We start from the raw sequence: 16,317 nt of genomic DNA on the forward strand, positions 1-16,317 counted from the left end.
TCGCAGCAAGAAAAGTGGTTGGTGCTACAGCCTGAAGGAGATCTGGTTTCCCGACTCCAATCTGGCTTTCCTCACTGAATCAGAGTGGCCTGAAGACTCTCGCCAGCGTCAGGCTACTAATGCACTAAGGGATGACGGAACCGCAGGACCACAGCCCAGATCCAGACCGAGGAAGACTATTCCAGGCCTTGGCGGGTTCATCCCACGATAAACAGGAGCTGTTGTGAAAAATGTCGCATGTCATTTCAAGATACTTTGAGACATCCCTGTACCCCCATTTATCATATTGCAGAGAGCGGGGAACTGGGTAGCACTTGCCTTCCACACTCTAGAGAGTAAAGGTAGGAAGGAGACTGAAACAATGTTTCATTAGTCAAAACCCTCCTGCCTGAGAGGGGTTCTAAACATCCTGGCACTCAGTAAGCCCCAGGGCTGGGTGGGACCCTCAGGAGTTCTTTGAGCTGGCCACTCCTTGACCTTGATGCATCTATACCATTCCAGAAAACAGATCCCTTTCAGATCCCTCAGTGATCTGTATCAGTCAACAAGCTGACTCCGGAAATCCTTCCCCTGACCTGCAGCCTCCCTGCTTAAGATGCAGGGAAAACACAGAGCTGCCCTCAGGCCACCTGGGCAGGACCGACCCACTCGGAGCCTGTTGGTCCTCACTTACGAGTCACAACACTAATGTTCCCCTCACCAGCACCTTGGAGGAGCACATGAGAACACTGCTGTACAAGCTCTTTACAACCTGCCAAGTGGGACAGAAATACAAAGTAATGTTATTAAAACAAAGTCCACTCTAGTTCCAGATTCAGGAAAATGAACATTTTGGACACAGACTTCCACATGATTCTATAAGAGACTTAACTTTCATATTCTTAAAAAGATGACGAATGGTCCCATTTTTTTCCCACTGGGTAACAAGTCCTAACTCCCAGGTCATCTGGACAGCTCGTCTCTGAACACCTCTTGTACATACATAAGACATTACTTTCATACCTAATGGGGACAAGCACTTCCTAGGTGCTGTACTGGCATTCTCTTTTCCACAGTTACTGTTTGCATTTAAAAAAAAAAAAAGAAAATCCCAAAGGCTCAGAGAGATTGAGACTTGACCAAGGTCAGACTGGTGAAAGACTAAGTCAGGGACCCCAGAACCTGCTGACTTCGAAGTCTGTGTTTCTTAGGAGTATACCATGCTCCCCTTCCTGTCCAAATATGCTTTGCATAAGACCCATGACCTACAGCCTCTAACTCCCTATTCTTCATCTCCTTTGACTTCACTGACCTCCTACCACCTATGTCATGAACTGGCTTCATAAGGTACTGCCCAATTCCAAAGAAGCAAGCTTTGTGCTCACAACCCCCAACCACACCTTCCCTCATGGCAGCCTACTAGCTGCCCTTCTCACCAGCTTCTGAGAACCGACTTCCACTGGTCACCTAACAAATGGCTGACCTTTGCAGTCCCTTCATCACCACAAACATGAATCCTTTGCTCTTGCACAGGGTTCCAGGGCCAGGTGCCTACCAGGAGGCCTGGCTGCTCGCAGGTCCCCATCTCCTAGCAAAAGAGGAAGAATTAGACCATGCACTTTGCAGACTCAAGGCTGCCCTCCTGCTCTATAGCACTCACCATTCCTCAGTCATCCTGTGGTTCATTTCCTTGGGGCTCCTAGCACATTCCTAACCTCCACTGTTCCAGGCCCTCTGGTCCCTCCTACTCATTTATTCAGTTAGTATCTAGTTGAGGAATTGAAATGTGCAAAGCACATTCCCCAGTGCTGTTGTAAGTATAAAATACAAGGATTTTCATGGGCCTCTACATCAATGCTGCTTCACCTGTAATGCCCCACCAGGCTACCTCCACAGCCCTGTCTATTAGGCTTGGCATTTCAAGATACTGTTCCAGTCTCATTTCTCCTCCCTCCCACAGTTTTCCCCTGGCCACCCTCACACCAGAAAACTGTCACGACAGCTATGGACTCAGACCTGCTCTGAACAGTTCCACAGAACTTCTCTGCCTTTTACCCCTGTCCCAAAGTGCCTCAGGGCTCTATTTGGGTCCAATGCTATCTCCACATCTCTCAATCCCGGCCTTTTTCCAACCATTCCAGAAAATTATGCTAAGCAAACTTCTCTACAGTAACAAAATACAAAGGGGCAGGGGAAAATAAGTTTAAAAGAGAATAATAAAGTTGCAAATATTGAGGGGCTCTGTCAGTTGGAGATCCAACTCCTGATTTTGGCTCAGGTCTTGATCTCAGGATCATGGGATGAAGCCCCACGTCGCGCTTTGCACTGAGCACAGGGTCTGCTTCGATTCTCTCCCTCCCTGTCCCATCCCCTACTCATGCTCTAAATAAATAAATAAATAAAATCTTTAAAATATTGAGAAAAAATGTTTGGCTTATTTTTAGAAATATATTTTACTCCAAGCTTCAGAGAGCATGGTATCAGAATCAGATGGAATCAGATAGCAGGGTATCTTCCCATGATTTCCCTAGAAAGCAAAGAACAGATAAGAAAAGGCCAGAGCCACCAGCATCCTATAGAGTTCCTCTTTAGCTGTCTGGTGACTTCACATCCAGGAACACTATTGGGAAGCTTTAACATACAAAAGAAGAAAAATTTAAGAAGTAAATTCTTTGCCACTTTAAAAAAAAAAAAAAAGGTATATCCAAGCTAACTCGGCTTCAGAGAGCAGTCACCCACCTTCATCCTTGGAGCCTCAAGCCAGAAACAAGAACCTGTCACTTTCAGGTTAATTTCAGAGGGCTCCTAAATTCTAGAGGTGAAACCGCAATGCCACTTGGAGACATCAGATGGCAGCACCCATCCGGAGAAGGAAAAAAAAAAATATCCAACCCCTTCCTTAACCAAAGGGAAAAAAAAAAAAAATACAGTGGCCACCCCCACTTTCCACAGCAGGAAGTTTGAGGTTTCTACCACTGAAAATGAAGAAAGGATAGTATTTCCAAAATTCCTGGGCTTCCAGTCTTCAGATGGGGCCTGAAATATTTGGCTAACAGACTCTGACGATGTTTTTCTAAGCCTTTTTCTTTTAAAATTTAAAAAATACTTTTCCCTTGGTTTGTGAACCCTTTGCTGGATCTGTGCAAACTGGTGAACTTGTCCACTCCCAGCTCATCCTCACGTGCATTTGTTGCATTCTCTGGCCTTTCTCCTTTAACTGGCCCAATTCCACTGAAATGCATTTTATTATCTGATTTATTTATAGGATGCCCACATCTTAATTTTTAAAAGCAGAAGAGAAAAACGGAAGGGAAACCGCCTTTTTAAAGTACCGAGTAGGCACTAGCTTTCACAGACTGTACTTAATTAAATCCTCAGAAATGACTTGAGAGCAACAACAGTCTTCTATTTCTGATGAGGAAACTGCGCCCCAGGGAGGTTAGCTTGGGGAGGCTACACAAATAGGAACCAGCGCTCCGGGTGGGGTATTTCTAGTATGTGTGGGATCTCTCAAAATACAAGTCAATTAAACTGCTTTTTATCTACATGGTATTTTTTTTTCCTATGTCAATGAACCTCAATAGAAAAAAAAAAAAACTAGCTCCCATTCCTACAAGTCTCTCTTTTCCATTTCTTTGTGCACTTTCTTTCCTTGAAAATCTCTTCTCCACTTAGCCTCCAACCTACAAAATAAAGGTCAATGCTTTAGTGTGACCCTGTTAAACAGTTCAAGCCACTGTTAATCATTTAGTAGTTCAGGAAGACCTTTACACATATACTGCCTCTCGGAGGGCACAAAGAGATAACATGACAATCCCGAAAGTTAAGAACATTTTAGCTGAGTTTATACTGGGGATGGATAGCATGGATGTGAAGAATACAAATCCAGACTAAATACAGACTGGGCAGCATCGCCAGGTGTGAATCGATGCCTCTCTTGGGTTCATCATTATTCTCATTATTTTATGGACATGGCTTTATGCACAACATAATCAACACAGTCCCTCAGGGATTCAGAAATGACCTGTAGCACCTACAGGGGTTTGTCACGCAGGTTGAGTGAGGGGACCAGGGTAGCTCTGGATCTACAATGACCTGCCAGGATCACCTGTGAATTTCCATCTCCAGGGAAATGGGTCCCACCTTCCCTCCCAGGACACTTCTATCTGTCTAACTACAGCCTCCTTCAAACCCCTCTTTCCTCATCTCTACTTCTATTCACTCCGTTTGGTTTCTTTCTAGGGAGCAATCAGTCCACATAAACAGCCATGCCCTAATTTGCTACAGGATTCTAATGTAGCAAAGAGAAACCCAAGAAACCACTATTTCAGGGTAACAGTAACAGTGTTTCAACACATACCCCAATCCCACTTTATGACGTTAGTGATGGAATTCCTTGATGGAAGCATAAACCTATGTTTTTTTAAAAAAAAGCCTTCCCAGCTGACCGACAGTTTTAAAGGGATCCTGAGCCTTCCTGTGCTTCTCATCCCTGCTGTTGTCATTAATACATGGGGGCTGCCCTTCTATTTTGGTCAATTTCCAAAAGGGGTTAACCTCAGCAAACACTTCTGATGTACTAATAGCCCTTAATGAGGACATCTGCCATCAGTTAAATGACTGGAACAGACAGAATAGGAAAACAACCCCTTTCTGTAGTTTGGAGTTGCAAATTGCTACCTGACATGTGACTGTTGCTGGACAACCACCTGTCTCAGCACGCGCGTGGGTGTGTGTGTGTGTGTGTGTGTGTACACACACATGCTCATGCAAAATGGCTGCTCTCTCGGAGTTGCAAATTGCTACCTGACATGTGACTGTTGCTGGACAACCACCTGTCTCAGCACGTGTGTGTGTGTGTGTGTGTGTGTGTACACACACACATGCTCATGCAAAATGGCTACTCTCTCGGAGTTGCAAATTGCTACCTGACATGTGACTGTTGCTGGACAACCACCTGTCTCCGCACGTGTGTGTGTGTGTCATGCAAAATGGCTGCTCTCTCCTCCCACCCAAGGACACTGCAGCAAGCCAGGCATCACCTAGCCGCACTTCCAGGAGGCAAGTCATAAGTCAACATGATTCAACACACACCTAATGAGGTTTCTTGGGTGGTGCTGTTGTTGCTGAAGGAGAATGAAGCTTGGAGTAAGACTCCCACTTGTTAAATCTCGGGTGCTTGCTGCCTGTCTAATGAACATGGGGAGGGACACCAACCCTCTGCCAGGAGTTTCGGGTTCCCTACTAAACCACAGCTTTCCATTTTATGATCTCCACCAAGTAACTACTACACAGAATGACAGTTTGAGTTTTTCGTTCTTTGGCTAATATTCTGTGTATCCTTCTTAATATCTTACCAGAAAGCTAATTTTTTTTCTTTTAAAGCTATAAAGTTTTTTTATTTTTTATTTTTCTTTTTTAATCAGAGAGTGAGCACAAGCAGGGGAGCAGCAGAGGGAGAGGCAGGATCCTTGCTAACAAGGAGCCTGATGTGGGACTCAATCCCAGGACCTCAGGATCATGACCTGAGCTGAAGGCAGCCACCCAACTGGCTGAGCCACCCAGGAGCCCCATAAATCTACAAAGTTTTAACTTGAAAATTTTCTTCAAGTGACTATCTAAGCTCATCCAAAGGTCAAAATACTGTAGCAAACCACATCTATCATTTTACAACAGAAATTATCAGGATATAGGATTCCCAAACAATTCATTTTTCAGCAATGTTTAGCCAGGGATGACCCCTGCTGAGAGATGCCATGTGCATTTACAACGTATTTATGATTATATGCAAATACGTCCAGGATCCTCTTAGTCTTCTGGTCACCTTCAACCCTGGCAAAAGCAAGTTGCCATAGCCTATGTTATTACCCCCAAATGCTGCCTGCTGCCTGGTGGTTCTCAAGCTTAATCCCCCCCCGCCCCCGAATGCCTACTCCAGAAAAAGGGAAAAAATACTCACTTCACTGGGCATACACTGACCTCTCTTTCCAGAAGCTTCTATGTAGCCTGGCTTTTGACAGAAACCCCTTCGAGAATAGCCAAGGGCCTCAGCTAAAACTTTCAGGCCCCTCAAGTTATGTTATTACACCATTCCAAAATTTTAGATTTTTCACAATACAAGTTTAAGACATAAAGCACTGAGCATATTAGTGACTGACTCAATACCAACATTTCTAAATCAGCTGTTTGAAAAATGACTCTTTGGATTCTCAGGGCATTCTAATTATCATCTTCTACTGTAGGTTTTTAAAAGCTAGATTACACTCCATCTGTGTATGATGGTTTAGACCATCAGCAAAATTAAAAATGACAGACCAGCAAGACTGACAGGGACCTTAAAGGTTGCCCAGCTCCCATCCAGGGCTGCAATCCTCCCCACAGCATCCCCTCTAAGTGAGCATCCAGCCTTCCCATTATTGTTAGTAATAGATGTAACAGAATAATGGGAGGAAAAAGTAAAAGTCCCAAATAGCAGTGCTATTTTCATATTCCAGCAGATGGGCCATAGAAATAGGTCATCTGATCTGGTTACACTGCATTTTCCCCAGCAAATGCTAAATGACCATGATCAGCAAACACTTCTGTTGGTCTGACTGCACAACCATCATTCAGTCCAAGTCAAGGAGATCATTCTGTTTGCACGGCCAGCAGAGAATGAAAGCTGTTTTCGCAGTCCTACCCAGGAACAAGTGCACTTCCCCTTCGTTCACACCTAGCTCCCCATTTGCTTTCAAAACCACTGAGGTGCCTTTCATGCACTGCTGTCTCCTGCATACACTACTGGGTATTAAGACACACTCTTAGACCAGTGCCCAGCACAGGGGTGCTGGGAATGAGCCATCTGTAACAATGTCCACTAGTGCCAGGAGGACTGCATCTCCCTTAGACTGTAAGCCCTTTGAGGACACAGACAAAAATCTTGCTTATCCCATCAGACTGAGGATTTTTTCTTTCTTTCTTTCTTTCTTTTTTAGGTTTAGGATTTTAAGTGGATGATATCCCTATGGGTAAGGAGAGCTCCAGATTCCAAAAATAATGTGCCCTAAGAAATAATACCTACTGCTTGCCCTAAAATGAAGACAGATTATCAAAAGCAAAGGTGGAGGTTTACTGTTAGAACTCAGTTCTGAGACTGTTGTGTTTTCAAGAAAACAGGCAGACTATCTAAGGAAGGCGGCACAGGTAAAAACGTGCTTGTGAATATGCCGTGTGAGGCAGAGAGCTTGTGTAGCACTGTTTTTGTACATGCATGCGGGGAGGGAGAGCACACATGTGTACGTGTGTGCATGCACTGTAGTTAAACCTGATCTGAACTGTGCTAAAACTATGTGAGCGTTCCAGAAGGAGGCGGGGAGAGGAGTGATTGCTGACTTGGCATTTTACCCAGAGCCCAATGGGAGGGAGGAAACCAGGAGCTGAGTATCTCCTAGAGAACTAACAGTTCTCTCCAGCAGTTTTTAAAGGAAGCATACAAGAGACCTGCTCATTAACTCAAACCACTAGGGGCTGTCTGAATGGCACTTGGTTTACACTCCCTTTAACACACACATTTGCAGACTTCCTTTGCCTCCTGACCTCCCGGAAACTCAAGAAAATACGGAGGGACAGTACAATCCCCATTTTACAGCTCAGAAAACTGAGATTCCTCAAGGTCGTGTATTTGTCCAAGCTAACAAGCTGTGGCATCTGCAGCTTTCCTGGATCCTCTCTGAAGTAGTTCTGTTTTTTTCCACAAGCGGAGACCCAGCAGCAGGATGGGGGCTCAGGATGGAGGGCTCTGGAGTTCACAGCCCCCATACCTTCCCATGGCCTTGTCTGATCCTCCTAAGACTGTGAAGAGGAAAGTGTGAGTTTCATTGGGAAGAAGGGACCTATTAGAAGCACTTACGGTAACAAAAAGCACAAGCTGGCAACAAAACCACCACCCCCAAAAATATGAAACACGGAGGTGAGAATTTAAAAAGCCTAACAATCCATTAGCATAAGGCCCTGAGTAGCACACATGCCAGAAAGGGAAGTCTGTGTGGTAATGATGCCCAAGGTGCCAATCCCGAGACAAAAAAAAAAAAGAACTTTCTGATGTTCTCCTTTAGGAAGGCAGAGAAATACACTCTATTTTTTTTTTTTCATTTAAGTGGTTAAAGTAGAAACTATTTGGATTTCAATAGTCATTTGAATGAATAATCACATTCCCTAAAGACAACCTCCAGAAGAGGGGGGAAAAATATTTGCAAACCATATATCTGATATGGGCTTAATATCCAAAACATATAAAGAACTCATATAACTCAAGAGTGAGGAAACAAACAAAATCCTCAAATTACCCATCAAAAATGAGTAAAGGACCCAAACAGACATTTCTCCAAAGAAGATATACGGAGGTGGGGCGCCTGGGTGGCTCAGCGGGGTAAGCCTCTGCTTTTGGCTCAGCTCATGGTCGCAGGGTTCTAGGATCGAGCCCTGCATCGGGCTCTGTGCTCGACAGGGATCCTGCTACCCCCCCCCCCTCTCTACCTGCATCTCTGCCTACTTGTGATCTCTGTTGTCAAATAAATAAATAAAATCTTAAAAAAAAAAAAAGACGACATATGGAGGGCCATGAAAAGATGGGAAGATGGTCAACGTTGCTCATCATCAGGAAAACACAAATTAAAACCACAATGAGGTATCACCTCACACCTGTCTGAACAGTCACCTTCCAAAAGACTAAAGGTAACCAATGCTGGCAAGGATGGGGAGAAAAGGGAGCCCTCGTGCACTGCTGGTGGGAATGTAAACTGGTACAGCCACTGGGGAAGACAGTATCACGGTTCCTCACAAATTAAAAACAGACCTATCCTATGATCCAGGAATTCCACTGTTAGGAATTTAACCAAAGGTTAAAAAAAAAAAAAAATTAACTCAAACAGGTATCTGCACCCTCGTGTTCATAGCAGCATTATCTTACAGTAGCAAAGACATGGAAACAACCTAAATGTTCATCGATGAATGGATGAATAAAGATGAATAAAGAAGATGTATGTATCTACTGTGGGCTATTATTCAGCCATGAAATATGAGGAAATCCCACCATCTGCAACAACATGGACAGACCCTGAAGGCATTGTGTTAGGTGAAGTAAGTCAGAGAAAAACATATATGGTATGATCTCACTTCCATGTGGAATCTAAAATAAAAACAAGAGCAAAACAAGAACTCAGAGAAAAAGAGATCAGCGGCAGGGGGATGGTGGGGCATCAGAGGAAGGTAGCCAAGAGACACAAGGTCCCAGTGACAAGATAAATAAGTACGGGGGATGTGACATCCCGCCAAGGCTAGAGCTACCACTGCTGTGTGATCTACAGCAAAGGTGCTGGGAGAGTAGCGCCTGAAGAGTACTCATAGCAAGAACACTTTTCTCCCTTTCTTCTTTCTTCTCACTGAATCAGCATGAAGACAAATGTTAGCTGAATCCGTTGTGATAATCGTTTCACAAAATACGTAAAGCAACCCATCACGCTGTATACTTATGCAGTGATGTATTTCAGCTGATCCTCAATAAAACTGGAAAAAATACTAGTCACGACAGTGGGGCTTATAAGGAGGGTGAGAGCCACCTGCTGACTTGCCTGGCTGGAACCAGCACGTTAATAAAAGGGCAGCAGCCCTTTCCTGTGAGGGCTGATCAGAGCACACAGGGCTTCGGGTGCCCAAGAAAGGTGCCACCTGGTCTGGGGGGTGCACCACCAGTTGAGACCCCAAATTAAAGAAACCATGCATATGCGGACAAGATTGGTCAACTCAGAGACACCTAACCAAGAAAGATTAATAGGTAAGGAAAGGGACTGGGAATACCTACCCAAATACCTCTCAGGAACCCAAGGGTCATCTGGGTGGCACCAGTCTAAAATGTAAACTAATGGGAAGTAAATTGGAATCTCAGAAATTATAAATCACAAGAAACGCGTAATGTTGGCACGACAGAGTATTGTAGTAGGTGGAAGCACTTAAATCCTGAAATAGGAGCTAAACACCAGAATTTGTTCTAAGACCAGAATGGCTGACTGGCCAATGGCTACAGATCTGTCTGATCAGTAGGGGGGGTGCCAGGCTTCTACAGACCAACTTTTAATCCAACTTTTCCCTTTATTCCCACTCCCCCATGAACTATCATGTTTTCTGTTTCCAGATGGGGGGGGGGCAGTCCCTCACCCTGTGGCTCTATTATCTTCTCCTGGGGGACTCTGCTCTGAGAGTCCAAAACCAGCGGGAATGCTTCCTATGCCCTAGGGGTGCCATGGCAGAGGGGGAAAGGCTGCGCAATGCTGAGGGCCTGAATACGCCTCACCAAAATGGACAGGAGGCCCGCGCAGGAGCACTCGCTGCAGGGGCCCTTCTCCGGGGAAAGAACAGGCAGTAGACAGGGATGTGAGCCAGTCACCTCCACCTGTGTGACCTGCGACACTCAGCCACCATCTTGGAGCCTCATTTCCTGCCTCACCTGTAGACAATGAGAAACGTACTCAGCATCTAGAAGTACCCAGCACTCGACAGATGTGTTCCCTTGCGCTATTCCCTTACTCTAGATGGTGTTAGATTAGCTACATTCATTACGCAACAGGCGGCTTGGAAGGCTCAGTGGTCACTGTCGCACTGGCATCTGGGAATCGCACTCAGCAAAGGATATTCAACCAGAACCAGTAATACAACTACTGACTCCAAAGGAAATCCAAAAGTAAACCACGGGTGAGCCACTGACTAATGGAAATCACAAAAAAACTGATTTCAGCAGGATCAGGGGAACCCAGAAGTCCAACAGATTCCATCTGTAGGCCTGTTGGCTCCAGTGAACAACCCCAGGCAGGGGTCAGGGCTTAGAGTTCAACACCCAGCCAGACAGCTCTGCCCCTGCAGTTCCAAGTCAGGCCCCGGGCCACTGCCCGTCACCCACGTGACCTGGCCCCCTGCTCACACACAGGCCCAAATCCGGCTCCACTCCCCCGAGCCAAAATCGCTCTTGGTGCCCTGCCCAGGGTGAATCAGGGCCTGCTGCCAAAGCTCCCTGAGGCGGAACCCAACTGGCCTCCCCGAGCACCCTCCAGCCGCAGCCTCCCCAATCTGTACCCCACCCACAGACACTTCAGTCTCAGATTCCAGCTGTCCAAGACCCAGACCCGGCCCACGCCAGGGCAGACCCGCATGGGAAACAACTCAGCACCGACTCCCCAGAGACCCAGGGAGAGGGGCACCCCAGAACACAAACAGCGTTTATAAAAACATGCTGATACTCCATGCAGGTGCCAGACTTTTAACCGACAAACTGCCCAGAACGACGACGAAGCCCAAGCGTCAGCCCCTGCCTTTAAAGAACGTCGGGCCAAACTGAGCTCCCCCCGGACCACACGTCCAGCACTTGTTTCTAAAAACACTTAGTATGCCCCAGAGCAATGTTCATATATTTGTGCTGTATAATCAGATGAATGCATTAGAATTTGCTTATTTCAGGAAAAGGCGAAAAACATCCAGCACTCCGACACGGAAGTCTGATAAAAAAAAAAAAAATAGTTTTCAGGATGAAGCTCATAAAGTTAAATAAATGTGCATGTTAAAATTTTAACTGTTTGACATAAGTTAATTAAGCCAAAAGAAAGTATGCTATGAATATAAAAAAAAAAAAGTCTGCTGGGTGACTGGAGGGTGAGGGAGACAGACACACTCCTCCAGAAAACAGAAAGTCAGTCTAAGTGAAGTAGAAACACCGTCAAAGACTGTTTAAATACACAGTGAAAAATAAACACCATGAGGGAGGGGCTCGCCCAGCACACAACCACTCCAGAGAAGGCTGTTTTAGGAATCTTCATGCCCCAAAAACTGCGTGGCTGAGGCTGGGTTCAAAGACAAAACAGAGACGGAGAAACTGGCTGCATGCGGCTTCACCCCAGTCTTGGCTCAGGACATCGGGGTGTCCACTTGTGAATGTCTTCCCTGAAATGGACAGGCTAATGGCATCAGGCAGAGTGCTCACTGGTGAGGATGGTCTAAGCCAAAGTGACAAAATAAATGTGGATCAATCACAGAGACCAGATGGCTCACACTCAAGAGTTTCGAGAGAAGTGAAGGATGAAATCAGCACTCAGTAGGCCAAGACACACGAGAAAGACCACTGTCTTCTCCATTTTACAGGTAAGGACACCGAGGCTCACACAGGTTGAGTCATGTGCCCGAGGCCACAGAGCACAAAGTGACTGAACCTAGACGGGAGCTCAGATATGTCTGATTGAGATGCTATGCTGTTTCTACTGTATTATGCGGGAGACCTATATACATCGAGGAAGAGGACAGAGGGGCTAAACTACATAACCTCTTACAGGCTCCTTGTTAGTAAAAACTTGAGTCACCGAGAGGTTAATGTGGTGGTGGTGGTTCAGTCTGCGAAGAGGAAATGAAATGGGCATTGTGAGAGCAAAGAGTCAAGCATCGGGCTCACTCAGGGTCAGGACTAAAATTATTATTTAACACTTTTGTAAATACCCCCAAGAGAATGCAGAGCAAAAGAGTCAGGGTTGCAGACGAACTCGAACTTCCCAATGTGTGACCTTGGGCAAATCACCTGCCTCTCTGTGTCTGTTTCCTCACTATAAAATGAGGAAAACACCGGCTCCTACTCCAAGGATAATTTGGGGCTTTGGGGAAGCAATGCAGCTTTGTTTTCAACAGTCTCTTGGTTTTAAAGGGTCCCCAAGCTCCTCTTCTTGGAGATTCTGATTCACTGGGTCTGACAAAGCAGTCTAGGAAAAAAAGTGAAAAAATGTACCTCAGGTACTAAGCACCGTCCCTCCCTTGCAGAGTACCTGATAGATGACAGGCAGAAAAAAAGAGAAGAAAAAAGACACTAAACTCTGAGTAGTGCTAAGCCAAACTTATGGGAAGATTACAAGGTAAAGTTTGAACAAATAGGAGGAAAAGCAGCTAGTAAATTTTAACAATGACAAGGGCAATGTAATACATATAAGGAAAAAACACTCAAGGCCATGTCAAAGCTCTAGGGCAATCATCAGAACCTCAAAAATTTCACTGTAGATCAGACTGTCATACTACTGTGATCACCAAGGCCAAAAGACAGATGGACAAACCATTTTGTCCAACACCACAGCAAGAGTACTAAAAACACACATACTGCCCACCTACCTCTTCCCCATAAAATTAGAGACTCGTCCATACTGAGAACACTGGCTGCTGCCCACCAAGAAAGACAACCTATAAGACCAGAGGACAGTCACCTAAATGGGTTGTGTGATGGGGCAGACATGCTAAGGAGGCCAGAAAGACCAAGGCCAGGAGGGCCCTGAGATAAGGTAGGGTGCCAACTTTGTCAACAAATCCTGAAATCCAGAAGAGGTACCGTCTGCTGATGCTCAAGGGAGACCAGAGGAGGATATGCCTCAACACCCCAAAAGAAGACTATGTAAATGCATCACTGGGTTTGGATGGGAGTTTTAATGCAACAGGGGGGTCCCCCTGGGGTCAGAACCAGAACCATCTGCATTAACATCTGCATGAGGGATCTGAAGGCAAATCCCTGTGTAATACTTACAGCTGCAAAGGCCCTGCCTCTCACCAGTGAGGTGACCAGCAGCACCAGCATGCAGGTGCCTTTAAGAGAGACACAGCCAAGCCCTCCCTCGACACACTGCCTCCTAAAGGCATGGATTTGGCCTGACATGATGAATTTTCATGATTTCTAGGAGTTCTCAGAAATCCAGAGATCATGGCAAGAAGTGTAAATACAGAGAGACACACATCATCCTTCTCCAAATAAAATGAAATTTTATTTGAAATTAATGAAATTACTGTTAATAAAAGTAATATGACAGCGTTCTAGATTTTTTTTTAAGAACGCTAAAATGCTTCCAAATGTGCCTCGCCCTTGGCTTGAGCATTTAAGCCACACTTGGAATTCTAAAGATGTCACAGAGAATTACAGATGCACTGAAGGTCTCCAGTTTGGAAATGAACTGGCCTGAGAATGTGCCATCCAGAGCCCTCAATGTGCTACGCATCCATCCTGTGATTCCTCTCCACACAACCACGACCAACATGCAGACCAAAGTCCTCAGTGAGCCCGGAAAGAATGAATGATGGGGCTCAGACGGGCTCTTCCCAACACCACCTGTTGTAGCCAAGCAGCCCTGACTTACAGCCAGCGGGGGCGGGGGGGTGGCCAGGGGGCCACACACCTAGCACAACTTAAACCCTGCCCTAGTCTTAGGAAACAACTGCTTCATACTAGCCGTAGCAATCAGACATGAGAGGGGAAAAAGGTGAGAAAGAGTTAAACTGTGACTATTCACAGATGACATAATACTATACACAGAAAACCCTTAGAACTCTATCAAAACTATTAGAAATTACAAATGAATTCAATACAGTTGCGGGGTACAAAATTAATACCCAGAAATCAGGTGTATTTCTACACACTAAGAATAAAGTAGCATAGAGAAAAATTAAGAAAACAATTCCGTTTATGTCCACATTAGGAAAGAGTAAAATACCTAGGTAGAAACTCAACCAAGGAGGTGAAAGACCTGCACACTGAAAACTATGAGGATGACACAAACAAATGGAAAGATATTTCATGCTCATGGATGGGAAGAATTAATACTGTTAAAGTGCCCATACTACCCAAAGCAATCTGCAGATTTGATGCAAACCCAAACAAAACACCAACAGCATTTTTCACAGACCTAAAACAAATGATACTAAAATTTGTAGGGAGACATAAAAGTCTGTGAACACCGAAGCAATCTTGAGAAAGAACAAAGCTGGATGTATTATAATCCCAGATTTCAAAATATGCTACAAAGCTGCAATAAACAAAATAGTATGGTACTGACACAGAAACAGACACGTAGATCAACAGAACAGAAGAGAGGCCAGAAGCAAACCCAGGCTTATATGGTCAATTCATCTATGACAAAGGAGGCAAGAATATACAATAGGGTGGAACACTGAAAAGAAATTTAAAAAATAAATAAAAATTTAAAAAGAATAATACACAATAGGGAAAAGAGAGTTCTTCAATAAATGGTGCTGGGAAGAAGGGACAGCTACCCGTAAAAGAATGACCACTGGCTTACACCAAACACAAAAAGAAACTCAAAATCCATTAAAGACCTAAATGTGAGACCTGAAGCCATAAAAATCCTAGAAGAGAACATGGGCAGTAATTTATTTGACACTGGCCTCAGCAATTCTTCTAGATTTGCCTCCTGAGGCAAAGGAAACAAAAGCAAAAACAAACTACGGGGACAACATCAAAATAAATTTTTCTGCACAATGATGGAAACCAACAAAATAAGGCGGCAATTCTACTGAATGGGAGAAGATATTTGCAAATGACATATTCAATTAGGGGTTAGTATCCAAAATACATGAAGAATTTATACAACTCAACACCCCCAAAATAAATAATCTGATTAAATTTGGGCAGAGAAACTGAATAGACATTTCTCCAAGAAGACATACAGCTGACCAACAGATACATGAAAAGATGCTCAACATCACTGATCATCAGGGAAATGTAAATCAAAACCATCATGAACTATCACCTCACATCTGTCAAAATGGCTAAAATCAGAAAGAAATTTTTAAAAAATTTTTAAAATATCAAGTAATAAATCACAAGTGTTGGTGAGGACATAGAGAAAAAGGAACTCTCATGCACTGTTGGCAGGAATGCAAACTGGTGCCGTTGCTGTGAACAGTATGGAGTTTCCTCAAAAAATTAAAAATAGAAATACCATCTGATTCTGCTACTGGGTATTTACCCAAAGAAAATGAAAACACTAATTCGAAAATATATATGCACCCCAAGTTTACTGCAGCATTATTTACAGTAGTCAACATATGGATGCAGCCCACGTGTCCACAGATGGATAAAGAAGATGCAGGGTACATATACAGGGAATATTACTCAGCCATAAAAAAAAAAATGAGGGACACCTGGGTGTCTCAGTTGGCTGAGTGGCTGCCTTTGGCTCAGGTCATAGTCGCAGGGTCCACAGATCAAGTCCCACATCTGGGCTTCTCTGTCTGCCCCCTCTGCCTGCCGTCCCCCCTGCTTGAGCTCTCTCTGACAAATAATTAAACAACATCTTAAAAAAAAAAAATGACATCTTGCCATTTGTGACAACAGGGATAGAACTAAATGGTATTATGCTATGTGAGACAAATACCATATGATTTCACTCCTCCGTGGAATCTAAGAAACAAAGCAAATAAACAGAACGCAGAATCAGATTCATAAAAACATAGAACTGATGGGTGCCAGGAGGACAGGCAAAATGAGTGAAGGGGAAT

At 44.5% G+C, this 16,317-nt stretch overlaps 1 protein-coding gene across 5 annotated transcripts in view; it reads right to left on the reverse strand.

Annotated features, from left to right (window-relative positions):
- Positions 1-16,317, reverse strand: part of ZNF395 (zinc finger protein 395) — a 52,420-nt gene that overhangs the window by 14,774 nt on the left and 21,329 nt on the right. Inside the window, exon 1 of one of the 5 annotated variants that reach the window (XM_045997708.1) lies at positions 1,463-1,582. The exons of the other annotated variants lie outside the window; for them this stretch is intronic. Within the exon in view, the coding sequence (XP_045853664.1) occupies positions 1,463-1,491 (29 nt within the window). The 5' untranslated portion in view covers positions 1,492-1,582. Of the gene's footprint in view, positions 1-1,462; positions 1,583-16,317 lie in introns of those variants that run through there. 5 annotated transcript variants of the gene reach the window in all.

Source organism: Meles meles, chromosome 2, assembly GCF_922984935.1.
Source record: "Meles meles chromosome 2, mMelMel3.1 paternal haplotype, whole genome shotgun sequence".
NCBI lineage: Eukaryota > Metazoa > Chordata > Mammalia > Carnivora > Mustelidae > Meles > Meles meles.